The 17,207-nt window shown below is 36.2% G+C and overlaps 2 protein-coding genes across 2 annotated transcripts in view; one reads left to right on the forward strand and one right to left on the reverse strand.

Moving 5' to 3' along the window:
• The window catches only part of LOC100883326 (synaptotagmin-10), a 48,473-nt gene that overhangs the window by 11,093 nt on the left and 20,173 nt on the right, over positions 1 to 17,207 (forward strand). The window lies entirely within an intron of this gene.
• Positions 1 to 17,207, reverse strand: part of LOC143264539 (adenylate kinase 7) — a 28,175-nt gene that overhangs the window by 8,851 nt on the left and 2,117 nt on the right. Inside the window, exons 2-11 of the mRNA XM_076532121.1 lie at positions 15,934 to 16,110; positions 14,983 to 15,130; positions 13,169 to 13,583; positions 11,686 to 11,776; positions 10,234 to 10,584; positions 9,898 to 10,085; positions 7,472 to 7,783; positions 6,910 to 7,061; positions 6,295 to 6,434; positions 4,000 to 4,158 (exon numbers count right to left, since the gene is read on the reverse strand). Coding sequence (XP_076388236.1) covers positions 4,000 to 4,158; positions 6,295 to 6,434; positions 6,910 to 7,061; positions 7,472 to 7,783; positions 9,898 to 10,085; positions 10,234 to 10,584; positions 11,686 to 11,776; positions 13,169 to 13,583; positions 14,983 to 15,130; positions 15,934 to 16,110 — 2,133 coding nt within the window. The remainder of the gene's footprint in view (positions 1 to 3,999; positions 4,159 to 6,294; positions 6,435 to 6,909; positions 7,062 to 7,471; positions 7,784 to 9,897; positions 10,086 to 10,233; positions 10,585 to 11,685; positions 11,777 to 13,168; positions 13,584 to 14,982; positions 15,131 to 15,933; positions 16,111 to 17,207) is intronic.

Below are 17,207 nucleotides of genomic sequence, written 5' to 3' on the forward strand. Positions count from 1 at the left end.
GCATATTAGGGGTATTGGTATATTAGAGATATAGGGGTCTTAGGAATATAGGCATACTAGGTGCATATTAGGGATATAGGTATATTAGAGATATAGGGGTTTTAGAAATATAGGCATACTAGGTGCATATGAGAGGTATAGGCCATTAGGAGCATAGGTGTATTAGAGATACAGGGGTGTTAGGAATATAGGCATACTAGGTGCATATTAGGGATATAGGTATATTAGAGATATAGGGGTTTTAGAAATATAGGCATACTAGGTGCATATGAGAGGTATAGGCCATTAGGAGCATAGGTGTATTAGAGATATAGGGGTGTTAGGAATATAGGCATACTAGGTGCATATTAGGGATATAGGTATATTAGAGATATAGGGGTTTTAGAAATATAGGCATACTAGGTGCATATGAGAGGTATAGGCCATTAGGAGCATAGGTGTATTAGAGATACAGGGGTATTAGGAATATAGGCATACTAGGTGCATATGAGAGGTATAGGCCATTAGGAGCATAGGTGTATTAGAGATATAGGGGTATTAGGAATATGGACACATTAGGAGTCCACATATATTAGAGATGTAGGAATATTGGAAACGTAGGCAATTAGGGGTATGGGCATCTTAGGAATATAGGCAATTAGAGATGTAGAGGTCTTAAGAATATAGTTATATTAAAAGTATAGGTGCACTACAGATATAGAAGTACTGAGAACATAGACACATTAAGCATACATATATGTTGTTAGGACATAGCCACATTGGGGGTGCAAAGATATTAAAGATGTAGACATACTGAGAATGTAAGCATATTAGAGGTATAGGAACATTAAGAATGTAGATATAGAAGGTATATAAAGACATCAGAAGTATGTGCATATTAAAGATATAGGCGTGCTAAGGATATATTCAGAGATATTAGTGATATGTTCATATTAGCCACACATACGAAGATGTCAAGAATATGAAGACATAAGAATATGCGAACCTCTATAAACACAAAGATATAGACTTCTCTACAAATATAACTATATAGAGTCCTTGAATATCAGTCTACTAAAACCTCTACGAACCCTAGACTACAGAAACCTCCACAAATACCATAACCTAAAAAATATACGAATATCTCGGAAGTTTGAAAGCGTAAGAAAAGTATCCAGAAATATTTAATAATGGAACTTGAAGGAACCCTCGCATCCCGAAATTCGAATTTACCTAACGTCTTTATCCCACATTATGGGTGAAAATTTTTTAATATTATTTGAAAAGCTTCGATGCTGTCCTCGCACACGCCTCTCAACCACGCTCGTGCGATGTTTACATTCAAACGATATCGATCACCGTCTTTATGTAAGACAACCACCAGCAGCCGAAGCAGAAAGGTTCGAAGGAAAGAAGAGTGAAATATCGACGAGGTAAATTCCCATTAACGTCGACAACTCCCAACGGGTTTCGAGCGATCCAACGGGTGTCTCGCTCTTCGGCACGCTATGTGTTCTTTAAATTAATATAGGTAATCTTTTGTGTCATCAAATCGTAGTACATTTAACATATTTTGTAATTGGTCTTGGTTGAACTGACAAGTTTATATTGAAAATTAAAGACGATTTTATATTGAAAACTTTGCTTAATAAATTCATTTGTTCTTTTTTCTTTATGTAACGTAAGAGATCGTGCAGTAGGTGATCACATGTGACGGGATCATATGTTGCAAATTCCTGTTAAATTAATTATTGATAGGAAAAGTAAACGTAACTTAAGAAGAACCTTCGTGTTGAGACAATGAAGTAACAAATTCAAAAATAAAATTGAAAAATCAAATCTCATTATTTTTAATAATTGTGTACCACCACAAATATCTATCTTCACTGTAGTGGACAATGTATTCTAATGAAAATCTTGCTGGTTCTCCTATTTTGAAACTAGCGATATTTTGTACCAATTCACAGTCAGTCATTTTATTACAAAATTATTAAAAAATACCTGCAGGCATTTTCACCAAACTTCCAGCTTCAAATCGATACGTCATACATATACTTTCGTTATCCATCATTAAATTTTCGGATCTTCTTCATATATTAATATCTCTCAAAATCCATCACACTGCGACAGCCAACGTGCAGAATCAAATTACCGTTTGCAGGCTTCGGATAGAACCAGCATCCCCATTCCACCATTTCTTTTGTTTCTGTTCCAAACTGCATACGCTCGAACACGTCTCGATTCCATTGTCCGTGAAACTTTTGAATCCGTCGCAGATAAAAATGCGCTGGTTCGATATTCGTCTCTCGATGCTGGCTGTATCACAGTTCGTCGATTCCATGATTTCACACCCGTTTCCGTAACATCACGAATCGTGTAAAAATTGCGCTAAATTGGTCACCGGAGTTGTACCGTACAATTGCAATTTTTTTTACTTTGTTAGAGTAAGAGCTTTACGTAGACACAAAGGTAAATGAATCCACTTGTCGGTCATTTAACTTTGTGATATTTTAAATATATTTTTTCTGACTAAAATAATTATTGAGAATCTCTGTGGGTTTCTAAGTGAAACTTTCAGGTATAAAATATTCACAAGTAGCATTGTATGCATTTTAGTATAAATATATTTTGTATGTAAGTACAGTGACTTTGTGCGTTGTATCTGAGTTTTCAGATATACTCCGAAAGAAAGCAATGTATGAACAAATCTCATTATACTGATGATTTATATTATTATTTAATATTTATGTTATCCTGTACTGAAAATTTAAAGAATGTCCTGAATATTTTGTATAATCTATCTCATTAAAATACATTATATATAGAATTTTATTTCAGGTTCAATGAACTTCATTTCGTACATAACCTCTAAAACACCGCATTCTAAAACACCTCGAAAAACTTGGTCAAAGTAGTAAGAAGCTCGTAGATTAATTTATAAGTGTAACAAATTAGATGTTGTTGGGATGAGCAAGAATATTTGGGTCTTCAAAACTTTTTAACCACAACTTCTTAAACCAGCACTTCCGTACTTTTATGTATCAAAACTTTTTCACTCAAAATTATTCTTAAAGTTTCATTATTCCAAGGCTGAGTACTTGAAAGAATTTTTGAAATAAGAAATTATCGAGGTTTTATAAATCTGATAATGAGAACACTAACAGAACAATGATGTGTACGAAAAGAAAAATATCGGAAGGTTGATCGAATTTGATATCGCAACAAGGCAAAAGGATTAAGGGCTAAAAGAAAAGCAATCGACCGTAGATTTCAAAGTTTAACGAGAATCCCGTTTTCCCTTTAATAGAAGCGTTCCGAGTCGCAGTGGTCGGCTGTTTCGCCCAGTCGAAATTCAATATCCTCTGCTGTATATGCTACACCACCTCAATTTACAGCTGGGATCGATAGGTTGTGTAAAAAATGTCCACGTTAATCCCATCTCCCTGGCGATTAGTTTCGGTCGCGAGCAACGACCGTCGATTATTTCCGAATATTCCGACGAAATAAATAGCTTTTGACGTCGAAAAATTACGTCGAAGTTCCTGGCAAATCCTGGTCTCCATAGTAACTGAACTTAGCTTTCGATTTTTAATTACTTTCCTACGATGCGTATTTGCGTTCGTAACCAGAGAATCTACTTTCGTGAATACCTCTCGTTTTAATCGAGTCGATCGCTACAGAAACTTCGATGATATTTCAACACCGAGATTCCATTTACATAATAGAAAGCATGGAAGTTCATGGTTAATTCAATATCAATTTCTTAATATATTTCGAATTTTAATTAAAATTTCACCAGATATTTATTTTCCCCGTTGTTTCCTTATACGTTGAAAGTTGCAAGAACTTCAGGGAACCGAAACATTTTTCTTTCATACTTATCTCTCTACTTTTCACCTTTAAAATCGCCCAAGGGAGAATCAAGCGATAAGAAAGAAAGAACGGAGAGAATGCAGATAATTACCGCAAAGCACGAAACGCATTCTAAGCGAAAGAAACAATGGCTTTCGATAGACTTACGAGAAAATCGATCGGGTCGTCTGGTCGCAGGTTCGCAACTTCTATGAGTCCTTCTGTCAATGTTGGAAATATATACTTCACCAGGTAGTTTCTTAGGGGTAACCCCAAGACGCTCAATCTCTCTTCCTCCTCCTCCTTCAGCTTTTCCATTAGACTCGTCTGCAAAATTCGTATACTCTTCGTAAAACTTTCCTTTATTCTGCAAACTTTATTTAATTATTCCATTTTACATCTATTTACTTAGTACAACTTTTAAGGTTTTCACTCATTTTTAACTTTTTCACTGTCATGTTTTTACTTCGTTTAAAATGTAAATTCGAAATTATCACAGTCTACTTATTAATAGCGAGAACAGGTGAAATAAACGGGTGATATTTGTACAAGTATTAATCGGTCCAATTCTGCTGCAGAACTGGGACGAAGAGCGTATATTATCAATATTCCACTTCTCTATATTTGCACATTTATTATACCGTGTTGACGGTTTTGCGTTGAATACACGAAGAATTTGTGGATTTATAAATTTCCACGGAATTCCATAAATCGTGAAATTGATAGAAAAATATAGTATTATTTTATAAAAGGGTACTAAAAATGATTTACACTTTCGTTCAAAATTTAGTACTCGTATCGTAGCGATGATGAAGTCATGCAAGAACTAGCGCACTCCATATTTCATCCATCTTAAATCTGTCATTGGTAGCAAGCGCTGTGTATCTTGTTTTATCCCTGAAGTGTACGTATTAATCCTTCGAGGTCGATAAATTCATGGGTAATATCACTTCTTTTACGCGGTGTGCATCTTTAACACAAATCTACGAAACGTGACGTTCATATTTCCCTTCGAGGGTGAGGAGAGTCGGAAACACTATTTAATTATAATAATGGACTGATCGATGAAAGAGTTCTATACTTTCAACGTGGAAAATTGAGATTTCATCTTTACGACCAAAGTTTCAGCTATTATAATATTATTTATCTGGTGGGAGCACGAAGAGTAATTTTAATCCGATTAAACTTATTTTTCTTCACACGAAAAAAAATTAAAATAGTGAATATTTCTACGAAAATACCTCCCTGAAATAAAATCATGGAGTTTGACATTTAAAAAAAATGTAGCAGCAAAAAGTTTTGAAAGAAATAGGATCCTGTGCAAACTATAACTCGATAATTTCTATTTGCCGGGTTAACAGAACAATGTAAAAAATCGATATTAACACGTTTCTGTTCCGTCTATTGTAGTCGGCCCTTTGTTCCATCATTTTGTATCAAAGTTATTGAATCGTTTTTCACAGTTCGTTTCTGTGCCCTTCGAATCTCGGTCATAATGAAAATGTACGTGTTTTAAAGTAGAACAAATATTGAAATAAAGACGTGCAGAAAGGTTATCTCAATCGAAACGCACCGCTTCACGATCCTGTTTAATCCGTATCGGTTTCAAGCATTTCTTTTTCGCGCTACGATACACTTTGTTCATTAATTATTTTGTTCTGTGTGTGCGATGGAAATCGAACTGCTTCGTAGATTGCTTTCCAACCAAAACTCGAGATGGATTTTTACTTTCGCCGGATGATTGATGGTTCTTTAATTCTTGCTCAGGAACGAAGGAAAATTCGCTCGCGGAAACTTGGTATAATTTTTTCTAAATTATTTTAATTTTTAGGTTTACTGAATTGTTACATTTTTTATTTTTTAAATTTCAGTGCTTAAATTTTTTAATTTTTTTGTTTTTAATTTCTCAAGTTTAGCAGCGTTCAAACTTTCATACTTTCAGATTTCCAATTTTTCCAATTCATCAGCGTTTAAATTTTCAAATTAGTTCTTAAATTTTTTCATTTTTAATTTGTCAAGTTTATCAGCGTTTAAACTTCTGCACTTTCAAATTTCTAATTTTTCCAATTTATCAGCGTGCAAATTTTTAAATTAGCTCTTAAATTTTTTTATTTTTAATTTTTCAAGTTTGTCAGCGTTCAAACTTTCATACTTTCAGATTTCCAATTTTTCCAATTTATCAGCGTTTAAATTTTCAAATTAGTTCTTAAATTTTTTCATTTTTAATTTCTCAAGTTTATCAGCGTTCAAACTTCTACACTTTCAAATTTCTAATTTTTCCAATTTATTAGTGTTCAAATTTTAAAGTCAATTCTTAAATTTCTTCATTTTTAATTTCTCAAGTTTCTCATCCTTTGCTAATTTCCCGAATTACAACATTCAAATTTAAAAATCAAGATATTTTCAAATTATGAGCCCTCGAATTTTCAGCGCTAACAAAATTTGGAGAAAAAGAATTCTAACCCATTCCGCCATTTTCTCTTCGCGCTGCTTCTTACGTTCATTGAATTCTTCTTCTTCCCGAAGCCTCGCGGCAAGCTCCGCAGCGCGCCTTTCTTCTTCCACTCGTTTTCGTGCATCTATCGCCTGTTGCCCGGTTAATCCTGGCCAAATAGAAAACGCCATAAAAATCGTCGCGCAACAGGCTAAACTACGTTTAAAAGAATAGAAATAGAGTTTCAACTTCGATTATCGGTTTTACGTCAAATTGAGTTTCTACGAAGAGTTATTTTTTATTGGAGCAGGTAAATCTAGAATGAAATCGATGGACAAGTTCTTTACACATGTTTAATTTTGTTTGATGAGAAATATTGCATCGTTAGAGAAACTACAATATGAAAATTTGATTGTTGATGACATTATTGAAACTGGAATAATTGATTACATGCATATTAGATTGCAATAATACATTTAATAAGCTCAAATTAATATGAAATCTGTAATAATAGATTATGTTATATATTAATTTGAGATAATACATTTAACAGGCTGAAATTATTATGAAATTGATAATAATAGATTACACTACAATTGAACACACTTACTACAAAATTTATAATAATATTCTACTAATTTTACCATAATTTCTTGGTGGACCTATTTTCTCGATGCACTGATAAACCGTGGGGAACATATCAGGACACACGTCGTCCTCCACATCGATTACCAGAGTATGAATCTCGATCTCATCGAAGAATTGCATTGGATTATTATCGTCAGTGTTTCTTTTCCTAAAAAAGTTCAATCTCTCATTGTACCATTTTAAATTATATAATTAATGATCCTTCAGATATTTAAATTAATAATGGCTTCTTGTATTGTTACGCGATTTAATAATATCCCATTGTGTTCCGATAATGATTGTATAACAGAAAATGTTTCGTTGATGTTGGAATTACGTGTCGAAATACAACGTATATTCCTTGATGATTGAATCGCATTTCGACATGTAACTTCCTCTTTTAACAAAACATTAACCTTCTCAAGGTTAAACCAAATATCTTTCTCCATTTATTTTGCATCTTTAATTGATTTCAGAATTTAAACCGGTTTAATAAACTCATCAATCTTCACAGGTTCTTTTATTCATTCAGTTAAACACTTTTTCAGCGTGAAAAGGACAATACTGCTTTTAAATTACCTGAATTCCTTCAAACGACGGATCATGTGCTCCTCGGTGTAGTGGGTGCCCTGGATCTCCCTCTCGGGTCGTTGAATAATTCGCTCTTTCAGAAAATCATCGCTCGCTTCTAATGACACGACCAATTCCGGCATAATCGTGTAACCAGTTGTCTCACCGGTCTCCGTTTCCCCTTCAATTTCCTCTTCAATGGTCTCGTTCAAATTCTCCCCGCCGAACAATCCGCGAGCCTGTTCCAAAGTCTTCGGGTAGCCGTCCAAAATGTAGCCTTGATTTTGACACTCCTTCGAACGTAATTTCCGCAGGAACAGTCTGCAATCGTTGGAAACGTTGATTGTCGGGGTTCGTTTAAAAGTTCAGCGATAATAACTTGGAAAAGTTACGCGAAACAATCAAAACGCCTGTCATAAAATTATAATTGCAATTACAGCGTAACTCTGGACAGCTCGCTTAATAATTTCAGATTAAATTTCTGACGGTTTAAATTTCAGAAGAAATTTCGAAAGAATTTCGTTTGAAAATTAATTTGTAATTTATTAGAACGCTCGACAGTATTCCTCGAAGAGCTTTAATTTCGCGTCCTTCACCGCACTTGCTTTTGTTTTCCACTTTTCCTTTTTCTTCGAATATCACCTTTAACAAAGCCAATTCGATGCAAGCATTTTTCCCGGAAGCCTGCTTTAGTGGTCTATTTCAAAGTGACACTTTCTTTCAACGTCCTTAGATTTGCTTTCACGACTGTCTTGGTTTAAGCCTTGTTCACAGAAAGGAGAAACCATTTGACGATTGAATTCAAAGCCTATATTAAATATCACAGCCACCAAAGACTTCGGTGCAATTTCAATCTTGTATGAACAAGACTTTCTTTATGGAGATCGTTACAGGATTATATAGAGAACTATTTAGTTACGTGGGCTGGGATCTCCTGAACCAATTATGAAATCGTAAGAAGTTCTCTTCCCTGTATTTATTTTAAGGAAATTCTGTGGAAACTTTTGAGATGCGAACTTTCAAATTGCTTGATAAATAATTTCTGTGGAAGAGTATCGGGTATTGAAATTGGAAATTTGGGAATTGGAGAATTTGGTGGTTTGGAGAGATGGGAATTTGGAGAGATGGAAACTTGGAGAGTTGGGAATTTGGAGAGATGGGAATTTGAAGAGATGGGAATTTGGAGAGATGGGAATTTGGAGAGATGGGAACTTGGAGAGATGGGAACTTGGAGAGTTGGGAACTTGGAGAGATGGGAACTTGGAGAGATGGGAATTTGGAGAGATGGGAACTTGGAGAGATGGGAACTTGGAGTGGTGGGAATTTGGAGAGATGGGAACTTGGAGAGATGGAAACTTGGAGAGATGGGAACTTGGAGAGTTGGGAATTGGGAGAGATGGGAATTTGGAGAGATGGGAACTTGGAGAGATGGGAACTTGGAGAGATGGGAACTTGGAGAGTTGGGAATTGGGAGAGATGGGAATTTGGAGAGATGGGAACATGGAGAGATGGGAATTTGGAGAGATGGGAACTTGGAGAGATGGAAACTTGGAGAGTTGGGAACTTGGATAGATGGGAACTTGGAGAGTTGGGAATTTGGAGAGATGGGAATTTGGAGAGATGGGAACATGGAGAGATGGGAATTTGGAGAGATGGGAACTTGGAGAGGTGGGAATTTGGAGAGATGGGAATTTGGAGAGATGGGAATTTGGAGAGATGGAAACTTGGAGAGATGGGAATTTGAAGAGTTGGAAACTTGGAGAGATGGGAACTTGATGAGTTGGGAATTTGAAGAGTTGGAAATTTAGAGAGATGGGAATTTGGAGAGATGGGAACTTGGAGAGATGGAAATTTGGAGAGATGGGAACTTCGAGAGTTGGAAATTTGGAGAGTTGGGATTTGGAGAAATGGCAATTTGGAGAGTTGGAAATTTGCAAATTTGGAAATTTATGAATCTTAAAATTTATAAATATGGAGGCTCAAATATCTGTCACATGAAAATTTGAACATTCAGAATGTCAACCCCTACAAAATTCAATAATCCAAAAATCTTCTTCTCTCCCAGTAAACACAACCAATCGAATACCGTTGCAGTTAATTTGTACGGGGATAATAGGATATTTCTGGTTCGCGGAAATGTCCATTAAATCTGGTCACTCCTTCAATGGTTAGCAGGCATAACCCATAAATCGTGTTTGAACTAGCGATTCCTGCCACGTTGACCGCGACAAAGGGCGAGCAAAGCGGTTAGCTAAATGAGCAGAACCCTCAGAATATTAGTTTAACGTCCAATTCGTTTCGTACGTTATTTACCATGCTGGTGGCGAACAATCGATAAACCATAATTCGAATCCACTGCACACGCGACCTATAATCGCCAATGGACTTCAGTGTTTAACTGTTAAAGCGTCGATTTCAAGGAACATTTAGCTAACCTATTCAACAGAGCGTCGTCGATTCGTCCCTTGTTTCTCTGCATGTTACGCCCTATTTCGTCTAATAGCTCTTGTAACTCTTCGACATTTGTGGGATCTTCGTCATCTGCTTCTTCCTCCTCTTCGTCGCCTGCACCTTCTTCGCCTTCGTTACGGGTGCTAGCCGTAATTTCTTCGATCTCCTTTGTCTAGCAAAAATTACCATACTAATTACAAGTTCTTAGAGTACTAATTGCAAGCCTTTTAGAAGATTATTCAAAAATTGACTGATCTGTGCAAATATTTCTTGTAATTGCAAATATAGAAACCGTGGTTTAAATAATATAAATTACTAACCAATCCATCTATCATTTCCTTGATCAACGGCTTCACATAAACATAATGTACATCATAATGTTTGGACAAATACTCAGCGACTCTCGTTTTGCCGGCCGCTGGAGGTCCTAGAACAATTATTTTCACCGGATGTAGACCTCGAGCTGTCCTGTACTCTCTCACGATGGTATTCATATTTTCACGAAGTGGCACATCGTGCAGCCAAGATATTCTATCAGCAATATACACTGGATCGACTACTAGATTCATCGTCATCACATCATAGAATCGCTGCGTCATTTCCGGCAACAAGAAAGCTTCCTCCTGAGGGAGTTTCTTTATCTTGCCGTTAGAAAGGGCTCTGCTGATTTTCTTCAAAAATTAATATCATTATTGTAGATATACTTTTATGGTTTAAGACTAATGTATGTATTTTTGAAACGTATATATTCTCTCATAATGTATGTTCACATAATGTATGTATTCTTTTTTGTTTAAAATATAAGTCTTTAATGTATGTATTTTCAAAATGTACATATTGTCTCATAATCTATATTCATATAATGTAGTCTCATAATGTATGATCGTGTACTGTATGTTCACATAATGTATATATTCTTTTTTGTTTAAAATATAAGTCTTTAATGTATGCATTTTCAAAATGTATATATTGTCTCATAATGTATGATCATATAATGTATGTATTCTTTTTTGTTTAAAATATAAGGCTTTAATGTATGTATTTTCAAAATGTATATATTGTCTCATAATGTATATTCATATAATGCAGTCTCATAATGTATGTTCATATAATATAGGTATTTTCTCCTGCTTACAACATAAGGTTTTAATGTATCTTTTCTCAAATGTACTCTCTCTTGTTCACATCTTATGAATTGTTTAACAGCACGATGTAATAAGCCCTCGAAACTTTGACGATAATCTCTCAAAATGATGTTCCATCCACAAGCCGAGCTAATTCGTAACAAGACATATCCATTCCGAGATAATCTGTTACCTGTTGACGCATCGAACTCCGAGGCCATCAGTCATTCCTTCAGCGCGAATAATCGTGCGAGGAATTAACACGCGACCCAAAAAGACTACGTTACTCGTTCCTCCATTTTGTGAAATCCCCGATACTTGTTTCATTACAACGTCCCAATAAAAAAATTTCAAAGAATCCAATTCGAGGTGCAGTAAAAGGATGAAGTGTAATTCCGTTTGCAAGAAAAACAAGAATAAATAACGGAAAGAAAACTCTTAGACCTATTGAATACAAGAAAAAGCTTAAGCCTTGAAGAGGAACGAGCCACCTGCGACGCTCTTAGCCGAAAGAAGGCTTTCAAGGGACGGTAAGAGTTTATAGAAAGTAAGCGGTAGATTGTGAGACGCATAAAGAACACCTAAATCGAGAACACGCGCACAAATTCAGGGAACAAGGACTCTCATCGTTCTACAAGATATACGTACCTTCACAATGGTTTTTTGTGAGATCGGTTCCTGTTCCGCGGCTATGATGTACCTTTTGGGGGGCCACTCTTGTAGGACATTGAGGACCACGCTAAAAATGATAACGCATGATCAGTCACGTATTGGAAATGAAAATCATACATGAAGTATTAATTCGCAGTGTAGGATCATTAGACTGATTTGGAGAGTTGGAAATTTGGGGAGTTGGGAACTTGGAGAGATGGGAACTTGGAGAGTTGGGAATTTGGGGAGATGGAAATTTGGAGAGATGGAAATTTGGAGAGATGGGAACTTGGAGAGATGGAAATTTGGAGAGATGGGAATTTGGAGAGATGGGAACTTGGAGAGTTGGGAATTTGGAAAGATAGGAACTTGGAGAGTTGGAAATTTGGAGAGATGGGAGCTTGGAGAGTTGGGAATTTGGAGAGATGGAAACTTGGAGAGTTGGAAATTTGGAGAGATGGGAACTTGGAGAGTTGGAAATTTGGAGAGATGGGAACTTGGAGAGTTGGGAACTTGGAGAGTTGGGAATTTGGAGAGATGGAAATTTGGAGAGTTGGAAATTTGGAGAGATGGGAACTTGGAGAGTTGGAAATTTGGGGAGTTGGGAACTTGGAGAGTTGGAAATTTGGAGAGATGGGAACTTGGAGAGTTGGGAACTTGAAGAGTTGGAAATTTGGGGAGTTGGGAACTTGGAGAGTTGGAAATTTGGAGAGATGGGAACTTGGAGAGTTGGAAATTTGGGGAGTTGGGAACTTGGAGAGTTGAAAATTTGGAGAGATGGGAACTTGGAGAGTTGGGAACTTGGAGAGATGGAAATTTGGAGAGATGGGAACTTGGAGAGTTGGAAATTTAGAGAGTTGGGAACTTTGAGAGTTGGAAATTTGGAGAGATGGGAACTTGGAGAGTTGGAAATTTTAAGAGTTGGATCATTACACTGATATTCATCTCGTTTACTCTACAAAGCTCGTTACAATATAACGAGTCTTTCCACAAAATATTTTATGTATTAAAATAATTGATTCGATAAAATTGTCTTTCTGCGACAAAATGTTATCCGGCTTATTTTGACCCATAGTCTCCCTTGTTCCACGATTTACGACCCCATCCTGTATAAATCTTCGCGATTGCTTTTATGTTCCCTATTCGTTCCTGAAGTGGCTCCATATTATGAAAGACTTCACATGTGTAATATAAGGTGGAATATTAGTCCCAACCGAAGGACACGAAGATTACTTCTATAGGGAACATAACCTCCTTAAGGACATATGGATGTTTAGTTCTTACACTCATCAAGGATCATATAGATACACAATTTTTTCATTATAAAATTCCTTCAAGATTGATATAATTCTCACAGATTTAAGAGTAAAATAATTACAGGATATTAAATACTTTCTGACCTCAAAATAATTAAGACAGGAATAAAGGAACAAAGTGAAGACACAAGACATTTGACAAAGTTATTATTGTAGATACTCACGTAGTCAGATCACGAACATGCAACAAAGGAATTTTATTATTTCCTTCGCCGAGCACCGGTAAAAACGGGGCATTTTGCCAGGCCATTTTGAACAAATAATGCAGTGGTCCTTGTTCGTCGCCGTATGTGATTCCGCAACAAATCACCAGAGTTTTCAATTTGTCCGTCAATTTGGTCTTCTTCTTCGCCATCACCACTTCTTTCTCGCACTGTACGTGACGCTTGAAATTAGGATGCGGCTTTCGCTTCCGATAATCGTCCTCGGTGAAGGGCAGTTCCGGTTCCTCGGGATTCAGCGGTTTCGTGTTGGCCCAGGTCATTAAAGTGGATATCAGAACGAAATATCGCACCTCGTCGCTGCGTTTGAAAGCCTTCGGTGTCATCACCTCCATATTTTCGAGCTCCCGTGTGATGGCTGAGTAATGAATCACCAAAACTTAAGCTATTAAACTTCCCAGAAATTTTGAAAGCATTATGAACATCTTTAAACAAAAAATAATTCAATAACCAGCAAGAAATAAACCGCGTATTCTAAAGAACTCGATAAAAAGGAATATCCGCGGAAGAAGTAGAGAGTTCAAGGATAAAGTTGCCTAAGGACGAAGCAATCGCGTCGCAGCAAACATTTTCCAGCTTATAACACGGTTCTTTTAAGACCCGGAGAGGCCGCGCTAACTCCTCTTTGTTTCTAAAGGGAATTAGAATCCACGAGTATCCCTTGACGCTAGCTTTTACATATTTCAACCGCTCATTTACGAGCTCCATCGCTCGTTTGTCCCCAGGGACAAGTTTTCCGTTTTTCCTTGCAACCCCGTTTATCTCCGGAGCACGGATAATTATCGGAAAGCAACGTTCATCAAGCAAGATATTGTACGAGCTTTTAATCTGTTCGGTACTCAGACATGAAGTTCTGGTAATTGTTCAAACTCTTCAAATTGTGTTCTTAAACATAGGGGTAGAATGTTCATATAGGTTGATATTAAATTAAATAGGGGTGTATTGAAATATATGTAGTTTCTATGGTGCTGTATTTATACTTCGTTTGATAGCTTGATTTTTGTGATGTTGAGTTGATAATGATTTTTGATTTTTGTAATAAAAAATATGTACAAAAGCAAAATTAATATATATATTGGTTAATGTGAATCAAATAGAAGGTGCAACAGCAAAGACAAGTTGATGTGGCTTTTAAGTAAGAACCATGTCTAATATGTAGAAATGCAAAATGAATATATATCTTGTTTAATGTAAATCAAATAGAAGGTGCAGTAGTAAAGACAAGTTGATGTGGCTTTTAAGTAAGAAGCATGTCTAATATGTACAATTGCAAAATTAATATATATAATGTTTAATGTAAATCAAATAGAAGGTGCAACAGCAAAGACAAGTTGATGTGGCTTTTAAGTAAGAACCATGTCTAATATGTACAAATGCAAAATGAATATATATCTTGTTTAATGTAAATCAAATAGAAGGTGCAACAGCAAAGATAAGTTGATGTGGCTTTTAAGTAAAAAGCATGTCTAATATGTACAAACGCAAAATTAATATATATCTTGTTTAATGTAAATCAAATAAAAGATGCAACAGCAAAGACAAGTTGACGTGGCTTTTAAGTAAGAAGAATGTCTAATATATACAAACGCAAAATGAATATATGTCTTGTTTAATGCAAATCAAATAGAAGGTGCAGCAGCAAAGACAAGTTTATGTGGCTTTTAAATAAAAAACATCTCTAAGACGAATATAATTTTCACATTGAACTACCACATCGAATACAACCCTTTCACGAAACATATAAGTATAGCACCGACCTTTGAGCGTCCAAATAGCTTCGTCAATCTGGTCCGCGTTCTCCGTGATGTCGTATACGACGACGCCACACTTCATCAACTCCGTCAAAAAGGCGTCTCGATTTCCGAAGTCCTTTACAATCATAGTCACGTCCTCGGGTTTGATATACTGAAACGAAATTCGACAAAAGAAAAATGAAACGAGGTGTCGAGGGTAGCTGTCGGCTTTTAAGGGTTACAATGGACTTGTCGGGGATAGAAAAAGGCTAAAGGTACGTTTATAAGAAATACACGGACTCGTGAGAGCAGCATTGAATTCGCAGGGGCAAAAAAACGAGAAGGTGCAGACAGGACGTTGCGAAATTGGTCATTCGATGCCGTTTCATTCGCCACGAATGACCTTGCTCGGCGAAATAACCAGACCACTCGAATTACCCTCCTGTTTGCCTTACCGCGGCGCAGAAAACTAAATTTACCGAGAATCTTTAGGGGAAGCAAACTGGAAGCTATTCAGAGGAAAAACAGACATTAATCGCGTTAACGACAGAAGGGAGTACTGTGATAGTATTCGGAGAAAAAATATTGTGCCCGCGAAACGAGCCTCGGTTTCTTCAATGCCACTTGATATTAAGGGTGTATTTCACGGAAACACTAATTACGGTGAAATATGGACAATTTTTACTTTTCGTATTCATACTGCTTGCTCACTTTTTAATTCAAAATGAAGCATCGATTAACATGTACAACCATTTTGTGGTATAAAGTATGAGAGCTTGAACCAGCCATTTTGACTCTGGTAGTTGTACTGTTAAATAGTTGAACTAAAAATAAATCGGTAGTTGTCTATCTAATCTTGTCCATCTAGTGATGGCTACGATTAAAATTGCTACAACGTCTACATAAAAACTAAAACTTAAATAATGCAAATTTAATTTCTAATTTGGAAATTTCAAAACTGCAGTCTTGTAATACCTCGGGATCCATAGCGGTGCCAATAATTTCATATTGTTTCGGAGTTTCCGGTGTTCTGGGCTTCCCAGCACGAAATCCCTCTTCTTCTTCTTCGATCTCCTCTTCTTCCATCTCTTCCTCCTCGCCCCCAAACAGATCTTCGCTTCGTGGATTAACGTAGACCCGATCCGACAGGAGCTGCAATTTTAATTACTATCTTCGCATCGCTGCAACGGGAAACCACGTGTAACCGGTATACGTATTTCCTGCTTCTAAACACGCGAACGGAGCTTTATCGAAGCCACTAAAGAGATGAATGTGTTTCAAAAACGCTCGTTGCAGCAACGATTGCAACCGTTATTGAATCTGTGCCCGGTCAAAGGGCCGTTGCTCTCGAAGGTCGCCTTTCAAACGGCTAATTAACCGTTCGACACAGAGAAGGCGTCTCGATGAGGAAATTCGATTTTCAAACGATTTTTCTTGTTCCTTCAATCGAATCGAATTACAGGCTGGATAATGGAAGCTAAACGTTGCGTCACGAGAATTAATGATATTGTTGGCAGTAAATAGGACCGTAATTTATTGCAGGAAGCATGCATTAAAATTGAATTATCGCACACGTTACGATTAGAGGAACTGGATGCCTTGAGAAATAATTGAATCGATAAGAACGGCAACAAACAATCGCGAAGGTAAATGTTACACGTGGACAATTATTGTGTAAAACTATACTGCGACTGTGAAGGTTTAGGTCTTTTCAGTTTGATAATTAAAAGGAATAGTTATGCATGGTTTTGGTATTTTTCATAGACAGTTTGGGGACGTAAAAATTAAAAAAATTGGAAATTTAAGAATCTGGGATTGGGAAATTGAAATGTTTTAGGATACAATTTAGGATAAATACTGAGTTTGGGAATTTAAAACTTTAATGTAAAAAATTCAATGTAGAACTTCAATGTAAAAAATTCAATGTAAAACTTCAATGTAAAAAATTCAATGTAAAACTTCAATGTAAAGAATTCAATGCAAAACTTCAATGTAAAAAATTCAATGTAAAACTTCAATACAAAATTTTAATGTAAAACTTAAAAATTAAATTTGACCATCCAGAAATTTGGGAATCTGAAGATTTAAGAGTTACAAAATTTTAAGATATAAATAAAAATACAGAAATAATCATAATTGACCAAAAATTTGCAATATTCAAAAATGTGTTAATTACTTCATTTGATAAACATCGAGCCAGCTTAGCGATCGACATTGATAACAAAGGGACACAGTAAGCTGATCTGGAT

Source organism: Megachile rotundata, chromosome 5, assembly GCF_050947335.1.
Source record: "Megachile rotundata isolate GNS110a chromosome 5, iyMegRotu1, whole genome shotgun sequence".
Taxonomy (NCBI): domain Eukaryota; kingdom Metazoa; phylum Arthropoda; class Insecta; order Hymenoptera; family Megachilidae; genus Megachile; species Megachile rotundata.